The following is a 20,859-nucleotide window of genomic DNA, read 5'->3' as shown; positions in this document are numbered from 1 at the left end:
AACTCAGAAGCCTTGCCCAGTCTGTGGAAGCAATTGAGACCACAAAAGTCTGTCGTAATGGGACATGCGCCATGGAGTATATTTAGCATATAGATTGGATTCAGAAAAGTTTGCGTGTGTTTTAATGTATTAGCCGGTGCCAGGTCATCATCCCAGTCTGCTTGTACTTCAACAGTGAAATGAGTTGTCTATCAGGCAACGCTATGAAGTGATACTATAAAGGAATTGTGGGACCAACTGCCTCTCTTCAAATGTGGCCTTACAGTAGTATACATCATCAAAACACAAGTGGACACGCCCTGAATCTACCAGGCTTTATTCATCGCTGCTTCAGACCACAACACCCTCTGAGGTTGTGCGTATGAGAAATACAGATGTCTGCTTGACTGAAAATAAACAGAGGCAGAGCTGAAACATGAGCTGCGCCTTCACCAAATTAGTTCTACATACATGTCCAGAAGATCAGTAATGAACACAATTGGTTTGGAGTTGTATTCTCAAACACACCATGCCTCATATGCCTGGTAATCACAGAGGAACATCTACCCATCAAAACATCCACAAGCATGCTGAATAATCTCCCGTTCTCTCTTTGCCTTTCACTGTGTTTATACTGAGGCTGGGCCTTTGAACAGCCCCACGGCTGTATCCCATTACATCCAGAGGGATGTGCCGAGGGATGGTATGGTGAGCGAGAAAGTGGAGAGGGGCCTGTGTATGATTCTAATCAATTCAGGCCTTGGCTGTAGCAAGGGCTCTTTAATAACTTCTGTAGATGGATCCGACTTGAGAGGGAATGCAAACCAGATCACTTAGGAAATTCCGCGGCCCTCTCTTTGCAGCAAAAGCCCCTCTTCTGAAGGAATGTGCGCGAACATTTCCCCTCAATTCCTTGGTCTCCCACACACGCACAGCTGCCCTTCAGAGTCACGCCAGAGGAGCAGAGCCAAGCCGGCCGCTGGAGATGCAGAGAGGGAGACGGAAGAAAAAAAAAAACTTAGACACAGCGGCTAATGGCTGCTCTCCCAGCTGCATGTGGTCTTACACATACAAACATGTCAGGAGAGGTTGGGTCAAAGGAGAAAGCGCACAGGAATGGCGATGAAGAGAAGGGAGACTGAAGGGGAAAATCTGGAATAAGTAGCCTATAGTGAGACTGTGAAGAGAGGACCCACAGAGATAAGGAGAAAGAAAATCAATCTGGTGACAGACGTGTGAGGAAAGAGAGGAAAATGATAGAAGAATACAGAGAGAGGGAGAGTGGGACTGGGAGGAAAGTGATGTCGGAGGCAGCGCTGAGACTTTACTTTAAGTAGACTCCGCGTGATGGATTGTCTGAGCCGCCTGGCAGCACCATCCATCCATCAGGTGAGGGAAGGTGCTGAGAAGAAAAGTTCAGACAAACATTTGTCAGAGTAAAATCCCAACACCAGACGACACCTTCTGAATGACTAAAGATACAGAAATGATGCTCATGATTTTTTTTCCCCCTTTGGTAAACTTTGTGCAACCTGCTGTGAACCACAAGTAATTGCACCAGTAAACATATACTATGGCTGAAACGTCACCAGGATATTACTCTGAGCAGTCACATATTTTCACAGCCATGCAGTTGCAAACCAGTGCTCACGGCCAGAGGTTAGGACGTAACATTTAAAAGATTGGCACAATGTGTCTCTATATGTCTCTGCACAAGACTGTAGATGTGTAAATCTAAAAGACATCATAATTTCTGAGCCTCCGACTCCATGGAGCGAACCAGATGTTACTTTTGGACTCTATGTGGCTCTTGTGGGATCTTTTGAGTCGATCAACGTTTGGAGATATTGCCTTTTATTAGCCAATCTAAGGATCAACATCCCTGCAGAGAGGCGAGAGATTCTGTACTATGTGCCAGAGTGTCCATGAGTTACTGTCCTGAGCAATAAACACACGGTAAAAAAGCTCTATGGGGTTTCCATACCTGGTGTTTCTCTGAAAGAAAGAGAATCTTTTCTGTGTTTTATTACTCAAAAACAGCCAGGCACTGCATCAACAGATTCTGTGGGTTTTAACAGGAACTTTTTCCTGCATAGCCTTCAGTTTTTATTTGGATTTGTCTTTCCAGAGGTGCATGGCGGGAAAAATTGCAAGAAAAAGGGGGCGAGGGAGCAGAGTGGGGCCCGCTCGCTCCTCGACATCCCTGTGTTGAATATGAAAATATATTATGGCATAATGTGTTCAGTATGCAAGCTTGAAGGAAACCATATGAAAAGATCCCAGACAAAGAGCCTTCTGTGCTCCAACTGACCCCCCTCCCAACCCCATCCTTCGTCTGTTTCAACTGAGGGAGTGAGGGAGCAAGGGGGAGAGGTAAAAAGGGGGAGGCGTGTGTGCAGGGTCTGAAAAGGGGCAGTGCTGCACACTCTGGCTGCCTCACACAGCCAGACCCTCTACAGTACAGGTGAGCAGCGTGACAACACCAGCAAACAGGAAGGAGCACAAAACCCCTGGAATTGTATCTGCTGCTGTGAGACTGTGACGTTGTCACCTGCAGCCCGTTACATTTGTCCATTTGGGGTAAGACGTTGTCTTTGTTTGCAGAAAGAGAGACGCAGAGAGGGAAGCAGGGAAGCAGGGAAGCAGGGAACTACAGCAGAAGAGGAGGGAAACTTTGAAAGTCTTTGTCTGTGCAGATGACAAACATCTGTGGCTGGCTGCTGTGGTATTTTTTTCCCTCGGTGCAGGCTTGCAGACTTGCAGAGGAAGGGGGGTTGGCTGGCCACATTAGCACCGTGGTCACTGATATCTGAGCCTATTGTCCTGACTGTGTGGAGCCTGGGGTTTAGCCAGGTTATAGAGTTGAACTGCACTGTGTAACATTAGAATGTGTATCTAATTAAAGACCTGGCTGGAGACTGTATTGACTTACGCATATAAGTAATTGCTTCCTGTTAACACAACAGGTGAGAGCCATTAACTACTTTACAGGGGGGCGATGGCAGGTTCTATTCAGCCATATGTTACCTTGCATATATTAGCAAATGTTACCCTGAAGATGCTTTAAAACTGCAGAAAAGTTTTTTTGGCCCCCATGTGAAGAGAAAAACTGCTAAAAAGTCAGTAATACTCTGCAAATAGATGCTGCTGTATTGATATTACTTGTGCACGTTTTACATTCTTAAAACGTCCTTGTACTTCCTTCCTTTCATGTCTAACAGTTTTCAGATTATGAATCTGATTGTTTTGGAGGGTTCCTCCCTCTTGGCACCGGATCACAGACACCAACTTCAAGTATTTATCTCTGCCTCTTGAAGTTCTCCACCTGCGACTCAGACAGAGTAGGATGAGCCGCACATGAAGCTGACACTTCATCACAAGGTTTTTTCCCTCTGCATGATTTATGAGTGCACTCGCAGGATTTTTGAAAAGAGAAAAGAGAAAGTAGAGTGGAGAGAAAAAAGAGAAATTTGTGACTTTCATTGGCGTCTGTGCCACGCAGAGCTTTACATGTCAGCCATCAGCCGTGCACAAGTCGAGGCATGTCGACTATCACAGACTCCTGAGGAATTATGATCCAGGAATGCCAATTTTGGAGCACTATCCAAAATTATTTTGCACTGCTGAATGACTCTTTTGTCTGAGTAAGAGGAACAATGAAAGAGAGAGAGAGAAGGAGCAAAAGGCCCTGCTAAAGCCTTTTTGCCATTTACGGCGGAATGATAATTTTTTTGGGGCATGCCAAACTGTAAAGGAGCCACGCACCGCAGACACACAGCAGCTCTGCCCCTGAGGGACTCAGTCATAAAGGTCTGCTCGTTGCTCTCCGGACCAGATGTCTCATTGTAAGCTTTGTGGTCTGATACACTTCAAAGTCTCAGTGGCTGGAATGCTCACCTGACATCCACACATCTCACATTTAGTGGGGTCCAAAAGTCTGGGATGGCTTTCCCAATCAACCTGGACATATATTCCAGAGCCACAGATGATGTGCAGATGTTATACCTGAGGTGAAAATACACACATGAATACAGGATTTATTAGGTGACTGACGTGCTTTCAACACGTTGGCTGTTGATTGCAGATGTGTGATAAATGTAAAACACCACGGCCACAAGGGACATATGAGTGATTACGGTTTGTGCTGCTGCCAGAACATTTCCTTTGTGTGTTATCACTATGTGAGACATGCTGCAGGGAGCTGTGGTGTACATTTTGCTGTCTGCATATGAATCCGTCACGTACTGACGATGTACAGGAATTCTGTGATTGCACTCTAAAGTGGCCTACGGGCCAAACTGTAACTGATATCCTTGGCTCCTCACATGGAGGTCAATGGGTGGCACAGGAAAAGTGTGTGGGAGCGGAGCAGCACAGGTGGGCACTGTAAAAGTACCTTTTGAACTTCAAGGTAATTGAGGGGTAGAGGAGGGGAAGAGGAGAGCTGACATCAGGTCTTAGGTATGGCGGGTAGATAGGATCAGCGGGGGAGATATCACGAGTTCGTCTGGATGAAACGCAACAGGCAAGATGGAAATTAACAAACTGGGCCGGATAACAGAAAGGAGAAAATAAATAACAGATTGTTGCAGTTGTGGATTTCGAGTGTCCTTATGTTGGTGTTTTGTTTTCCGAGCCAGAGCGATTATGCTTCTCTGCTGTCGGTTTTAAGTTTCCTACATCTGTTCTCTGTCCAGCACCTAATAAATATTGTCAGATTGCATCAAAAAACAATAATTAAACTACATGTATATTGTAATCAATCTGCTGCAGCAGTGGACCAGCGGGAGCCCTTGATACATGTTCACCTCTGTTCCTGTTGATTACATTGACATGTGAAGTCTTGGAACAACAACTGTGTTTAAAGTAAATACCAGAAAAGCCATTGGGGGCGCCTGGGGAAAACAAATCCAAAGAGACTGTTTCTGATTCCAGTTGAGATCCAGTTTGATCCCAGCATAGATAACACATCTGGGGGAATCAAAGCCCTGTTGTCAAAAGGGGTCTAAACAATACCAGCTTTCATCTTGTCTCACTTGACACATTCACACCAGTAAGCTGAACTGTGGAGGATATTTGTCTCTTCTCTGCAGGGAGGTGGTGCTCTGTTGTGTTTGGGCCGATTGTCTTCGGAGGAATGAGGCTGTCATGACCCAGCAGTGGCGGATCTGGGACTTTTCTTGATCACACAGAGGTCCCAATTATATGTCAAACACATTTAGGTCAGGCCATGTTACTGTTAGCTCGATAGCTCTGAGCAAACATTGAATATATTTTGAAAACATCGTTTCTTGTTCAAGCACATTGTGTACAAAAAAGCTTAGAAAATAAAAATGAATGAAGACAGAACAGGGGCACTTAAGGGGCCAATCAGATCCATGCCATCAATGCCCCCCCCGGTTGCACCCCTGGATCCGCCCCTGTGACTCAGCAGTCGCGTTGGAGAGCGTCTCAACAAAACACAGTCTTCAAGGCATGCAAACAAATTCACGGAGCTCACAAACCTTGAGAAAAGACGGAAGTGAGGGTGGTTGCTAGGCCCCTGAGAGACTAGACAGTTAAAAGATAATGATTATGTCCTCGGCACAGGCCACCCACTCCTGAGTATTACAGTGGTGACTCATGAATGAAAACAAATGCAGCCCTGATCAGCTTCAAGGAGAGGCAAGTCTGATCAAGGACAAGGACGTGCAAACAGTGGTTTATCAATGCAAACTTTGCCAGTGGTTCTTTTTAGCTTTAAGGAGGGAAACGTGACACTGTGGATCTAATGAAATGCTTCATCCGATAAGAAGAAGGAATGCAATGGATGTCACTGTGGGACATTCACATCTTTGTTTGTCTCCTCCAGCGTATCAACAGGCGTGGACTCAGATGACGCTCATTATTTGGCAGATTTAGTACAGATTTCTGACATTCAAGTCTTAATGAATTGTGACCTTTCTTCCTTATTTGGAGTTTTATCATGTCCAGACTTTTATAGCTGCATGTCTTCATTTCCTGCTTCACCCTTTCAGCCCATCTGAAGTTCAAAATGAGGGCGCTAGTATTCATCTTTAAAGACTTGCATTGTTTCGAAAATAAGTTTAGATTTGTGCGTTTTGGAGTTCAAGCTGTGCTCATTAGAAGTGTTAGATGAGCCAAACTGAGTTTCCCCATCTGCCAGGGTTGCCATCTGTAGAAACTGCTGCTTCTCAGACGGCACAAAGGTCAGGTTTTTGGACTGCTTCCTTGAAAGCATCATGATAATACTTTAAGTCCTGTACAAAGAAGTGGGTTGAAGCTTGTGTCATTATACAAACGGTGATGATGGAGAATGAAGCAGGGTTCTTGTACCAGCGGTTTCCCAAACCTCTGAATAGATGTAATATCTAGCTTTTATCTGTCTAAATGTCACATTTTAAATAACATGACTGTTGACATTTGCATAACTTGAATTAAACCTTCTTATTCCTCTGTTCACAGGTGATTCTGCAAAGAAAATGGACGTGGAGATTTATTAAAGACCATTTATCAACCACTAGCTACAACAGGTTCAGTTGTCTGAACAATCAGAAGACAGATATCAACTCTTTTTTTACTAGAAGCAAAACAAACAAACCAAATCTGTGGGTAGCAGCACCTGACGGCTGAATTACTGAATTCATGACAACTCCCTGATTCCACAATCAGCAAAAGAAATTTCCTTCTCGATTGTGGTTTTGTGAACAAACACAAGAAAGACATTGAGCCTGTGGAGGCTGTATCTGGCTTTACTGTATAACAAATAGCACAGGAAACTTCAGTAAAGCAACACTAACTGGCTGCTTTGAAGCTCTGAATACAAATCAGTCTGTGGAATAACCTTTCCAGAGCAAAATGTTATTCCTCGCATGCACCTAACAGCAGGAAGCGCCCACATACACAGTCCCCCTACACGTCACTGCAGAGTTATGATCTTCAAGATAAAGGGCAGATCCTTTTCTCCGAGAGAAAAATAATCTCCGCGCTGGAGATACGGATGCAGACGAGAAGCATGTTTTGGTGACCAAAATAGCAGAGGAGGAAGAGCAAAGTCTGGGAAAGGGGGGAAAAAAAAGGAGTACTAGAGAGATGCAAATAGAGAAGCCTGGACTGATTCTCACCCGTCTTTGCCAGATTTTGAACAGAGCACAACAAACTTGTGCAATTTTCGTGGCAGTTATCCACGGGACCTCATCCAAGACACATTGGAGCTGACCCTGCTGGGAGGTCCTGTTAGACAGAGAATAATACTTCATGAAGACCAAAGTGAGAGCACACTTCTTCCATCAAATTTCTGCTGACTACAGAACAACATTTGGAGGCTTTGTCGCTGAAAGGGGAGCCATGGCCGGAAGCAGCGAACTGGAAAGCTGAGCCACTTCTTTCCTTGTCTGCCCTTTGGTTTGGGTTCTTGTGTTTGTAAACTTTTTTCACTGCCTGCCAGTGAGGAGTAAAACTTCCCATCTTCCAGCTGGATCAGTGGCTTCATCTTATCAGGAGAGAAGATTGACCTGACTGGAACTAAACCGCCCCATTTCCCACTGCTGCGGGTGTTTTTGTTTCTGCTGCAGCAGCAGCATTTTAACTGTGGGTAGCGATGGAGATGAAGAAGGGACATGCATCGATCAAGAGAGGGGTGAGCTGGAGTCCAGGAGGACAGAGAAAACCTATCCAGGCAACGCAAGACATGCACACTCCCGGGACAGAGTGCAATGCATTATGGGAGAAGACAGGTTTCAACAAAGAACATGTGAGCCGGAAAACAAGTAAGTGTTTGTTTATTTGGCATTTATGTCTTTATTTGTGGAGCCCAAGCAGTGGCATGAAAGTGCTCTGTTACTCTGTGACTCTGTGACTCACGCCGTGATGCTACAGTATAGCTTGAACTGTTGTTTACCGTATTCTCAGAAACCGTGCGGCTGAGACAGCGAATAGAGAAAACAGGCAGCCCTGCGTCATCTGTGCTACTTGACGCAGTGAAATGCTCGATGAAACATCTGTTTCCATGCTGTTAAAAAAAAAAAAAGGCTGTCCTACCACCAATGGAAATGCAATCAAGCATCACCGCTAAAGGGCAGACTTCAAATACAAGACAGCCACTGACAATAATGGCCTAACTTCTGGGAGAAGCTGTTTGGAAACTTTTTCCAGACCTTTCTATTTTTCTTTCACAACTGCCAACTCCAAAAGAAGGAGAGGAGTTAACTCAGCTCTATAATAACACAGAATCATTATGTAGTTAAATAGCAATATTAGAAAACAATATGGAGATATTATTACCTCTGGGCGGTGACAGGTTTGTCAGACGCTGCATTCAAAGAGCATAAAGCAACATTGTGAACATTGTGCTGTGAGGAAGCAAAACAGAAAGGTTGAGGCCATTAAATAACTGTTACGTAGACAAGGCCCTGATCAAAATCTCCAGCCTCAGCACTGTTCTCATCACTCATTACCCACTAAGTAGTTACCTCAAGTTTAAAAGAAATCCGGAAAGCAAAACAAAGGCGTAAGAATCAACAGCACCTCTGCAGGGACCGTTGCCCTAATGCACAAAAGTAACAATATGAGCAGCAGGGCTCAGTTTCAACCTCTGGGCTGGTCTTGTATTTCCCCCACGGGATCCACCCTGGAGTTGAGGTCAAATTCAGCCTGGTGAGATCCCAGGACCTCCAGTTAATCCTTGTCTTTCCATACGGCTTCACACATCACCCACGGGAGCCGCTGCTGTCACCCCGCACAGCCATCGCCCGGAGAAAGATAACATCCGACAGGGTAATCTGACCTTTGGTACACAAATGCATGGTTGGCCCCCTGACATAAATCCTCCCGCTGTGGGGGAGTGTTCCCATCTCAGGGATAGGACCAAGGGCAGAGGGATCTAGAGAAAGTTAGATGTAGGGGGAGGTGGACAATGTAATGTAGAGGCTCTTGCATCATCCGTTGAAGGCTGAGTTTTGTCTCGATTGGAGGACGGGAAATTCCTATCCTGCACTTGCAGGTTGGAGCTCATGGCCCAGAGGACTCACAGAAGGGCAGAGGACGCACGGTGAACACACATGGCGCTGTCCAGACAGACGTGCAGGGCAGCTGAGGTGCTGGAGCTCTGGTGTCCCAGTGGTCTAATAAGCTGGAGCAGCCTGTATCTCTGGCTTGCCTCTCCACTTCAAAGACTTGAACCAGGGTCAGACACTTGCCTGCCATCACAGGATATTAGACAGAGATAAGACCACCATTGATTGGACACCTCTCCAGAGCTGTCAAAACAAAAGTGGCTTCTGCGTGCAGCTTCGATACTTTCTCCACTTGAGCACTGTTTCTCAGAGGCATGTCTCATTCTTTATAATAAGTGCTCGCCCAGTGGAGATGGTGGTAACATAGAGTTTTAAAAAAAGTGAAAAAGTGCTGGAGGCTGAATGACGGACAGCACAGCCTCCAGCTACAGCCCCCTCCCTCCCTCCCTCTCTCCCTGCCTGCCTGCCTGCCTGTGTGCTGGGCTGCGGAGGGGAAGAAACCCGATCCCGTGGCTCGGACTCGGTACAGAAAGGGGGTGTGAAGCTGAATCAGACGCAGTTAGATTGAAAACTCTTCTGGAAGTACTAGAAAACGGCGGAGCTCTTGAGTTTTGACGTGGAAAAGAAGGTAAGAGAATAGGCACTGAAGTGAGGACACAGGGAGAGGATTATTTTCTGGTGATGACTCAAAAACTGAGGAGATTTTTGACTTGCCTGTTTGTGGTAAAAAGTATGACTTAGGAGTATGTTGTTTTTGTGTCAGATGACATCAACTAAACTGTCCATAAACTTTTGGTTTCTCTTTTTCCCCCTCACAACTGAACTTGAAGTTGAAACTAACTTATTTATTTATTTATTTATTGCCCTGCTGTGATCTATGATGTAATTTGCACAGGAACTTAAAAATAGCAAGAATTACTTTATTTCAATCAGATTTATTTCCAATTATTGGTTGTTGATTGATCATCCTATCTGGAAAATTGGCATCTGTCGTTTAATTAATACTAAGTTTTGTACAAATTAAATTGAATTAGCTTTAAGAAATTGGGGAAAAAAGGATACAAATCTAAAATTCATAAAGGGTATCACTTGTAGTTTGGTCACTGATGGCATTTGCACCTGCTGTTACTTGATAAGAAGGTCTGGCTCACAGCAGAGGTTGATGTTTACGGTGAGGACATCTCATTTCATGTCTCACTGCTCAGGTATATATTCATGGCAGCATGGATTACAAACAGTAAATGGCAAATAACAGTCGTTATTGGGACCTGTGAGCTAGTTATTGACAACCCTGATAAAAGCATCTGAATATACAATAAGTACCTGTGCGACAGGGCCGCTTCACGTCTCTGCTGCAGCTTATAAATGACAGTGATTTATGCTCATGCCAATAGCGCTGAGGGGAGTGCTTGTTTAAAAGGCTGTGTGATGATGTTTTTATCCTTGTTATATTGTTATCACATATATCTAATGGGGTTGATCTATGATATCCCTTTTAGTGTCACGCTCCATCTTTTCCGCTGTAGTGTCAGGTTGATTGATTTGACACAGTTGAAAGTGACATTGATGGATTTCCCTTCAGAGGTGAGAACAGTCATCATCAAAGGTGTCAGTCCGTGTTTGTATATGCAACGATAACGTATGTATAATCCAACTGGGCCCCATTGTCCCTCTTTATTCATTAAAAGAGTAAGGTAAAAGTGACATAAAGAATTTGTGCTTGTGAACTTGACAGGAGATTATGTAAGAGAAAACTACAAAGAGTTAAACAAATTACTCTGAGGGCAGACTTAAAGTCTCTGTAAAAATCAATGACTGAAGCATATTACTCTTTTTACTGGAGGGAATGATTATTAGCTTTATAGTCTGTGCCGGGGGAAAAAATGCATTTAGAATGTACACTGTGTTGTTACTGTGACTGACACATGATTACAGCATAAAATGTTGCTGTCTGGATCCATCACCTCATTAAATGAAAAAAGAGACGTGCCTGGGGGGAAGTTAAATATCTTCCACCAGCCTGAAAAAAAAGATGCAGCTTTGATTTTCCTCTCATGAACTTTGAAGCGCGATGCAGTCACTATATTTAAGATCGGGAACACTTGATTGTATAGTATGTTTATATACAGCAGGCGAAAGATGTCATTTTTGGAAGCTGTAGATTGTAAAAAATGGTCTATTAAGGGTTCGAGCTGTAGCGTCGCACAAATGAACTACACAGAGAAACCAAAGGCATTTTGGAAGCTCAGGCAGGGAGTTTTTCCTCAGCGGCGGAGGAATGCTCAGGGAGGGACTGCTGCAGATGGCAGAGGAAATAGCTCCGCTGCCTGGAATGGAGCTCTTAAGCTCAGAAAACAAACTTTCAGTTTTAACACGGACATATTTTAGCTCTTAAATCCAAAGCGGTCAGCAAACTGCAGAATCAGGTCCATTTTTTCGGTCCCATAGCAGACAATGACCCAGATTCTTTTTCTTACCAACTTGCAACAACAACAAGCTTTTACAACTTTCCTATTAAATTGTTTATTTGAAATGTTTCTCCGCCTATGTCTCTTAGCTCTTTGTCTACACCTTTTTTTCTCGCTGGATTGGAAGAAATCAAAAGTACAGCGAAGAATAATAAAAAACATATGGTGCAGAGACAATTATGTGGGTTTAAAAAAGAAATTCAATCCCAGACTTGTTAAAAAATGTGTCCTTGGTGGTTCTCTCTATTTGTACATAAAAGCCCTGTGGTGAGCTTTAATTGGACGTTGAGGGAATGCTGTATGTTTAAATAGTATGGTTTGGGTCTGTTTGATCATTAATCGAACATCTCTATAAAGAAAAAAACCAACTAAAGCCATTGTTTGTCTTTTATTGATCAAGTTGTCCACTCTCTTTCCCTTTCACCTCAGATTTGACCCGCAGCGCCAGTTTATCAGAGAAGGAGCTCAAAGAGGCTCGAGTCAGGAGCCAAATCATCGCCGCCCAGCTCACCGTGCCTTCCAACTCCAGCTCCAGGGGCGTGCAGCTCTTCAACCGCCGCAAGCAGAGGGTCAACGCCTTCACACTCGAAAGCTGCGGAGAGGGCTCAGAGGAGGACAGAGCAGAGAATTTGAAAACTGCCCCCTCCAACAAATTAACATGGGCAGAGAGGAGCAGTGAGGAACACGATAGAGATCTCAACTTGAAGAATAGCGCCACCAAGCCTCTATTCTCGTCACCTGTCAGTGTACCTGGAGTAGGTCACATCATGGAGGAGCCATGTAAAGATTTCCACAAAGAGGAGTTGGAGGATAGTGTTATCCATGAGAGATACTTCCTGCCTGTCAAAGAGGAACAGGAGGAAGACGAAGAGGCGAGAGATAAAATCCATGAGGACAAAGTCAAGGAGGAGATTCCCCCAGGAAGTAATAATACTGATCCAGTCATGGTGGGGCATGTTGAAGAGGAGGCAGAGATTAATAGGCTTACAGGGCCGGCTCCCCGCGGAACGTTTCTTAACGGCTGTCACGGTGCCTCTGGATCAGACAGGGCGTTTGTGTCCACATCCAAGCAGACAAGCGCCATCATCAACAGAACTGCCAGGCCCTTTTTCTCCCCACCGACGGTGCAGTCTCCAGAAGCAGCCAGCCCTGTCATGAACATCCCCCCTCCTCCTTCCTACACCACTCCTCGTCTGCCTGCTTATGCTGCTCCACAACCCGTGACCTTCTCACCTCCACCTCCACCTCCATCTTATCCCATGCCACCTCTACCGGCCTTCACAAACCAACCGCCGCAGGCCTACTACTCCAGTCCACCTCTGATGTCTCCGGTGATGTCGCCTTCTTCCCTTCCACCATCTCAATTCCCTGTTTCTTCTGTATCTAACTACCCACCAATGCCTCATTACGGCCCACCCAAGGCCCCAAAGCCCTCCAACTTTGTTCCTCAGCCCTCTGAAGAGAGGAGGCCAATAACAACGATCAAAACAGGGATACTTGAGGAGGGTGCGGTTAAGAGGGCAAGTAGGAAATCAATGTTCACATTCAAAGAGAAGCAGGTGGTAGCTCCGAACCCCGAGCTGCTGTCTCTGGTGCAAGGGGCGGATGACAGGAAGAAACACGGACATAGATCTGTTCCAGAGCCAACATCTGAGGAAGAGTTACTGGCTCTGGGTGCAGAGGCCTCCAACTTCCTCGCCAAGGAAGAGGACAGGAAAGATGAGGCTAAAGCGCCAGAGTGGACCTCCTGCCTAAAGAGCTCCAGGACCCGACCGAGAGAAGAGCACAGGCCAGAACAGACCCTCACCAATGTCTCAGGAAAGGGGGCAGAGCTGTTTGCCAAGCGTCAGTCCAGGATGGAGAAATATGTTGTTGATAATCAGAAAGCAGGTCAAATGAGGTCTCCGTCTCCCACGATGTCTCTGCCACCATCTTGGGTTTACCCATCAAACATGCCAGGGAGAGTCAAGGCCATTGCTAAAAACTCTGACATGAGCACTCAGCTTTCACAAAACCTAAAGGCCCAACAGGAAATCAAGCAGAAACCGAGGCAAAAAGCTCCAGCACCACAGCCGGTTCCAGAGCCGTTAGAGAATGGATGCTCCAAGATAGAGATGGAACTATCGAGGCACCGGCCCTACCAGATTAACTCGTCCCTCTTTACCTTTAACCCCGTTAAAGACCCCATTAGTACGCTACCCAGAGGAGCACCACAGGCCAAGAACATGATCTCCACCCAGACGTTCTCAAGACAGACTTCCTTGCCCCACAACCCTCCCTCTCACATCCATACCCATTGCATGTCTCCTCAGCTGCCTCTCAGTCCCCCAGGTGGAGTCGAATATCCGTCTAATCCAGCTCCTGGGCAGCCAAGGATCAGTTCTCCTATGCCTGCCTTTTCTCCAGAGCGAGTGTCCACTCCCCGGTCAGGAGTCCAGGCACCGAGGCCAACGTTTTCTGCCAAGAGGGCAGGGATTGCACCACAGGTGTGGAGACCCTCTCTGTATCACTTTTAGAATGAAATGTCATTAGAGGGATTGGGTCTTTTGTAGAGATTATGCATATGATTGTAAAACTCAATTTGACGTGGAAGGCTTTAAGTTTAAAATTGAATGCACTTTTTTCTTAATCTTACGCATCCTTCTTGTGCCTCTTCTTTCTTTGTACTATCTCCTGCATTGTAGAGACATCATAGAGTTGAATCTTTTTAGATTTGAAATGATTGAATCTTGAAATATAGTGTAAAATACATGCTCTATAGATACTATAAGGTTCGAATACCACAATGAATGTCATATTCAGATATTGTTAAATAGAATATGGAAGTGACCATATAATTATCTTAATTTCCACTTGTTTTTTTCCACATGAAGATCCTTATCCTTGGTTAAAAATTTTCAAAAGCGCCTTGATGGAATCAGATAAGTTGCTGAACCCAAAAGCTGCTGAGCACGTCAGCACTTCCATTCTCAGTGCCTTTCAAAAAATGATGAGAAACAACCTCACACTCTTTCCACTTTGTCTCCCAGTCCTGTGGTCACTAGGGTGATGCTGCTTCACAAAGCACTTTAACAGATGGTCTGGCATCTGCTTTATGATCTATGATTTGCAATTTAATGCTGCTCACTGACATGAGAGTTACAGCAAGAGAGCTCCTTTTATGTCTTTATGTCTTCAGGGTAATACACTGTGCTTTCCGCCTTTTTTTCCCTACCTAAATATATGGTACATGGTGTGTACTTCTTTGATGTCTCAGGTAGGCTGCATACTAATTTGCATCAAAGATCTATATATTTATTGTTTTCGTAGTAATTCCATATGTATTTTTCCCAGGATGTCATCAGTCAGGGTTTATGCATGTTTTAGTTTTTAAAGCTTGATTTACTCTTCTCTTCTCTTCTGCTGTTATCCTGTCTGTTATGATTGATTTGCTTTGTGTTAAAGTTCTTTCCTTCTGTGATTAAAGCTTTGTGCTAACACTTTGCTGTGACCTCTTTCTCCTTTTTCTCATTTCCTGACTTCATGCACTTCTTTCAGACTTTGACTTTTTAATATTAACTCTTCGTTATTTCCCTTTTCTTTCTTGCAATCACTGCAACTACTGGCACACAATAATAAATGTAATGCGATGGTTAAGTAAACAGATTATTTACACAAGCAGCCAAGTCTATTTTTAAAACAGTATGTGACATTTAATGCTGAAAAATAAGCTCAGCTCAGCATCGGAAGATATTTTACACTTCAGCATCTGGGTTATGTGTGTTTGGTCTTGTTTTGTCCGCAGGGGCTCAGACTTTCAGACAAATGATGTGAACCTTGACCTGGGTCCTGTTTCCCGTACAGACGCCCTGACCTTTTGAAACATGACCACGTCTTAAAATATCCTAACCAGGATACTGATCTGAGCAGTTCAGACTATAACTCCACTGACATGTCTTCATATTATTATCCTGAGCAAAGACTGTTAGTTCTTGATTAGTAGGTGTATTAACATGGACTGCCAAGTTCAGGTTAACAACCTCAGCCAGGCCAGATTACAGTAACCTGAGAGAGACACTGAAGACCGGCCCTGGCTGTGTACACTGGCTTTAAGGAAACACAAACAGCAGAAGGGAACATACTCAGATGACCTGACTTTCACTGGGGACTCAGACTGAACACATAAACACTTATTCATCAAAATAGATAATGAAATAGCTTTGTAAAGTAAAGTCATGGTCAAATCAAAACCTTAAAATTGAATTATTCCTATGTTGTAAAAGAATTACACTCTCTTATTTTGTATGTTTGTGTGTTATATTTGGGTGTGTTATATTAACCCTGTATTTGAGAGCCCACCCTACTCCTTCAAATGTATTTATCTATTATATTTTTGCCTACAGACGCCAAAGGACTCAACCCCAGTTGAAACCTCAAGTGATACTCCCACACCAACCAGGACACCCAGTCTCACCAGACGTTTCAACAGCCCAGAGGGTCCCGCCTCAGGACCCTGGACGTCAGGCCTCCAAGGGAATCGCCCCTCCACCACCACCTCCAGCTCCAACCGCTCATTCACGTCCCCTGTATCCACTCCCAGGGGTTCTAGATGCCAGTCTCCTATGACCAGTCAGAATATCCAGTTTTCCACTGTTAACTCAACCACAACAGTCAGACCCTCGCAGATATCTGCAGCCACCTCCCCACGCTCACCTCCTTGGGGGTCGAGATGTCAGTCCCCGATGGTAAGCCAGAATACTTCCACTGTCGTCTCATCCAGACCCTCCCAAACACCTACAGTCACATCTCCCATCTCAGCTCCTTGGGGTTCGAGATGCCAGTCGCCAATGGTAAACCAGAATACTTCCACTGTCGTCTCACAAAGACCCTCCCAAACAATCACAGCCACATCTCCCATCTCTCCTCCCTGGGGTTCGAGATGTCAGTCGCCCATGGTAAGCCAGAATACTTCTGCTGTTGTCTCACCCAGACCCTCCCAAACAATCACATCTCCCATCTCTCCTCCCTGGGGTTCACGTTCCCAGTCTCCAGCTCCCTCGCACAACAGTTTATCCTTCGCTGCCACCAAACCTCTGTACACATCCTCTGCCACCTCTCCTGTTCTCCCAACCAAAGAGAGTCGATGCATGTCCCCCATTGTTAATAACTCAGGCTCAAAGGCCAACCATCGCCTCCTGGCAAAGAACATCATCAACGCAGCCAAACGTAAAAACAGCCCGTCCCCTGGTGCACTGAGCGGTCACAGCCTCCCCATCTCACCGCTGGGAAATTCGCACCATGGCTACGACTGTCACAAACCGCCCACAAGCCCCTTCCAGTCGCGGGCACTGGGGGCCCGGTCCCCTCCCTTCACCAGCCCCCCACCCACTCCAACACAGACGATCTGCTCCCCTGTGAGGCTTTACAACACTCGCTCCCTCACCGACTCTGATGCCTCTGTTGAGTCTGAGGACTCGGGCCTCCGGTCGCCCGGACACTCCTACAACACCTGTCCCCGCGGCTGGGGCGGCAGCCTGAGGGTGAAGAGGAGCAACGTCTCCAGTGACCTGTGAGGGTGTTTACAGGATGTCCATTAAAGCATAACCACACTTTCCGCAGACTTTCTTGCCATTGGATCAACCATTAAAAAGATTTTCTGATGAAGTTTCATCCAAGTTACTCTTCTGCAGCTTTTATTGGCGGTCCTGGACTATGATTAATGTATTGAGGTAGTTTTAGTATTTTATGTGACTCACATTCATATTCCGGAGTGACAAGAACAAGCTTTTTACATATCACAGTTGCTGTGGCTTGTATGCATCTATACATACCAAAAAGTGACTCAAAATAACCAGAGATTTGAATTCACTCTAAATGACTGTTACACTTTTTTACATCTTCACCACACTTTGACAGTGTCTGACTATTATAGTTGAATAATGTCAAAGTAAAGGGCTATTGTTTTGAATATTATTAATGAATTATCATTATCATTATATTTACTGGTCTTGCACAAGGAGAAGTGGGGGGAGGTTTTAACTTTTAAGGCAAAGAAGGGACACACTAAGTCAAAGTCGTGTTGATACATATCTTAATCGACTATACAGTACTTTGGTTGAGGCACTCTCCTTGTTCTGTATTAATAAAGGATCCTATTTAACAATCCAGTCAAATCCTGATGAATATCGATGTAGATGATACTAAGTCAAATGAGATTCCTTAATTTTTCCATGACAAAATCACAGGGGTCGGTGGGTAGGACACATGGCATTCACATTAACATACATGGTTAAAGTATTCACTGCGGTTTATTATTCATTTTTAATCAATGGAAAATAAAGAATATGCATAACTATCACCGTGCAATAATCAGTTTAACACAGTGTATATTATGTTGCTTTATGTGCTGCATTTGCTCAAATGAATGTACGGTTTACAGGCAGGTTGACAGAGAATGGTAGAATGAAGGTAGTGTTGAGTATGAAGAGTTATGTGGTTAGATGGGACAAAGACACGTCACTGTGGCCATGTTTGAGGGAAAAAAAGATTTCAAAGGGTTATTTGCAAATGTTTAAAGAATTGATGATGAGCAATTGATTAAACAAATGTTAGCCGAAGACTTGTGCAAAACGAATGGCATATTGATTGTAAAAATCATTTTGGAGATTGATGTATGTATGCCTATTTTGTGGATTTTACTGATCATAACTTTTCATATCAGTGATGTTATTCATGAGGGAAAAGAACATGTTAGTTGTAAGAATGTTGTATGTCGTATATGGAATATTAATCTGAGTGTTTGTGAGAAAAGGATCGGAGGAATGACTTGTATTTTAAACACATTTAAATACATAGTTTCTTTTTATACTTGATTTGCACTTCTATTCATTCCATTTCAGCAGCCATGTTTGCATTGTTTCAAACTTGATTTGCTCAAAGGAGTGTCATTCACAATAAGACCAGCAAATAAATATCCTTCCGCAAAAAAATAAGAACATTCGTGCACTATGCAACATGGTGTGAGAGCTACAGCTGTAAACATGGTTCAGATCACAGCTAGTTCCTTCCTTCAAATGTGGGATAAATGAAACCCATCTTAGCCAGTCCGGTACCAGCACACACAACAGATCATTCTTTCGTTCCCTGACATGCGGGGGCCAAGAGCGTCAGCACATTTCTAAATATTTACTTCAGTGTGTGTTTTGAGTGGCAGGGACACCTGCTCCATGTTGACCTGGCTCCTTCAGCACGATGGAGACACTGTCATGGATTGATTACAATCTGGTTCACCTCTGCAGTTTTGCAAGCTTTTTCTTTGGCTCTGTGATTGCATTCCTGAATTGTATCAACACAGCTCATGTTGAATTTCATTTACTGTATCGTTTCTGAAATAAGAATACAAAATAAAAAGTGATGACACACCAATTTAAATCATTTGTGGTTTGTCCATTGCTTTGTTATTTTACTGCATAACACCCTGAACTGACAATGATAACGTAACTGAAGTAATGTAAGCTAGAGTAGTAATTTCCCATTTGTTTATATAAAAAATTAAATAGTGGAACGTAAGTCATCAGATCCACTGGAATTCATACAGAACGTTGGCAGATCAAGGATTTTTATAAACCAGGGCCTTGAAAGGGGCTTCAATTTACACAGAGGGGCCAATTATATGTTCAACATCCATGCATAATTCCTGATTCAGTGCACATTGAAGTCATTCCTTGTTTACTGTTAACTCTACAGCTTTGAGCAAATCAGATGTCAGCTGGCCCCGCCCCTAGATCCACCCCTGATTCAGAAGATCCACAGATTTATACTGTTTTGTTATTTAAGTAAGTAACCAGTTATTATAAACTTGGAGTATTTAAGGTTAAACTATCACATATAGGACAACAGTAATCCTGTAGTGCCCCATAAACAAGGATTCATTATGTAAGCCTCTTCAGTCGCTCGCCCCTGTATTAAATTAAAACTTTATGACAATCTAGTTTATGTATTTTGATGTAGGTTGATAGTTTGAATGAGATGTTATGAAAGCACAATTTGAAGGCATACAAACAAATAACTAACATCTGCTCATAAGTTGCTTATTACCCAAATGAATGTCACATGCACAGGCTGAACCGCAGCAGGCTGTTTACAGACTTGTTTCATTTGGTTTTACTGTCAAGTGTTGACCTCTATTGACTGTGCAACATACTACACATCTGTGGTGATAATTATTAGACTGAAATGTCCTCAGCAGCAACTCCTCAGGGTGAAAACAGAGACCAAAGCCTCATTTATCAAAGGTTCATAGACTGCCATCTGTTGGACTCCAGACAGAAGTTCAAATGAAGAGACACTCAGCTGATTCTGTACATGCAAGAGTTTGCGTCATGGTCTCCATTTTCTGTTTCGTCAAGAAAATACTGCGGTGTGAAAACAGGGAAATTAGGAATACAGTTTCAATTTAGTGTCCACTGTTTTTCAAAAGGAAAAATGTACATCATTTCTGATATATGGTTTTTACTGCAGACATTTTAACATGTAATATAGCAGGAAAATCACATGTGCATTTAATAACAATAATAAGGTCATGAATCATACAAGTATTCAATTTAGTTCTTCCAGTGTCATTCATGATATTATATACACCTATGATTTTGCCCTATTGTCACGTGAAAATATGTGTTGGAATAAAAAGGCCTACACTTTTGCAGGATCAGTGCTTATGTTAATTATGCATGCAGTCATCTTCATTTTCAGTCACACTATGTTGACAACTGAACAGAGTGAAACTAACCTGGATGCTCACTAACACATAGGATCACAAGTCATCAGATTCGTGTTAGATGTCGCACACACTTCATTCAATTTAAAAAGTGCAAGACTGCTTGAACTGTGAATCAAGTGTTAGCAGACGATTTTTACTCAATTTTTGCAGACTAAATATATGTGAGACTATGGCGATAGGGCCAAATGTTATATCAAGACAAATACTTTTATATTGGATAGTGATAATTATCTCGATAGATATCACATTAGTGTTTCTTAAACTCTTTAAGTTAAAAGATTGATTTTGCGCCTGGTTGAAGGTTGTGGTTTATAAACACTTCTTTAAGGGCAGCGAATTTTACAAATCTGAGGTCGAACAGTTACGTGTTATATCTCCTCACAGTGCACAATGCATTTATAAATCAATATATATATATTATATTTATACATATATACATATGTCCTTTGTTATATTGCTATTGTTAAAAATTATATTGCAATAATTGTTTTTATTGTTTTATTTTCCCCTAAGTTAGACCATAATATAAAGAATTGACTCATTTCAATTATTCAATTTAACTCATTCTGTGTGGATGTAGGGGATGGAGGGGAAATGAATCTGGGACCCATGTATTCAAATAAAGTTGTTGATGTGCTGT

General features: G+C 43.5%; 1 protein-coding gene and 1 long non-coding RNA gene across 3 annotated transcripts; one reads left to right on the top strand and one right to left on the bottom strand.

Moving 5' to 3' along the window:
- Positions 1-682: 682 nt before the first annotated feature.
- On the bottom strand, positions 683-3,911 carry LOC118111991. Its single transcript, XR_004697173.1, has 3 exons — positions 3,877-3,911; positions 1,308-1,381; positions 683-958 (listed from the first exon to the last, which is right to left on the bottom strand). It is a non-coding gene; the product is annotated as an uncharacterized LOC118111991 (long non-coding RNA).
- LOC118111989 (synaptopodin) lies at positions 2,409-18,871 on the top strand. 2 transcript variants are annotated; one of them, XM_035160900.2, is made up of 4 exons: positions 2,409-2,559; positions 6,445-7,748; positions 11,891-13,947; positions 15,844-18,871. In XM_035160900.2, exons 2-4 carry the CDS (start codon positions 7,580-7,582, stop codon positions 17,011-17,013), a joined length of 3,396 nt encoding a protein of 1,131 aa, XP_035016791.2. In that variant the 5' UTR covers positions 2,409-2,559; positions 6,445-7,579; the 3' UTR covers positions 17,014-18,871. The 2 variants fall into 2 exon arrangements, 1 of the variants encoding a protein (XP_035016791.2); XR_004697172.2 differs by lacking the exons at positions 2,409-2,559; positions 6,445-7,748; positions 15,844-18,871 and adding an exon at positions 7,780-9,621 and having other exon boundaries at positions 11,891-12,027.
- Positions 18,872-20,859: the final 1,988 nt, after the last annotated feature.

The sequence above is a fragment of the Hippoglossus stenolepis genome, chromosome 7 (assembly GCF_022539355.2).
Source record: "Hippoglossus stenolepis isolate QCI-W04-F060 chromosome 7, HSTE1.2, whole genome shotgun sequence".
Classification (NCBI taxonomy): domain Eukaryota; kingdom Metazoa; phylum Chordata; class Actinopteri; order Pleuronectiformes; family Pleuronectidae; genus Hippoglossus; species Hippoglossus stenolepis.
The sequence above is the reverse complement of the archived record's forward strand: the minus strand, read 5'-3'. Positions and strand labels throughout refer to the sequence as shown.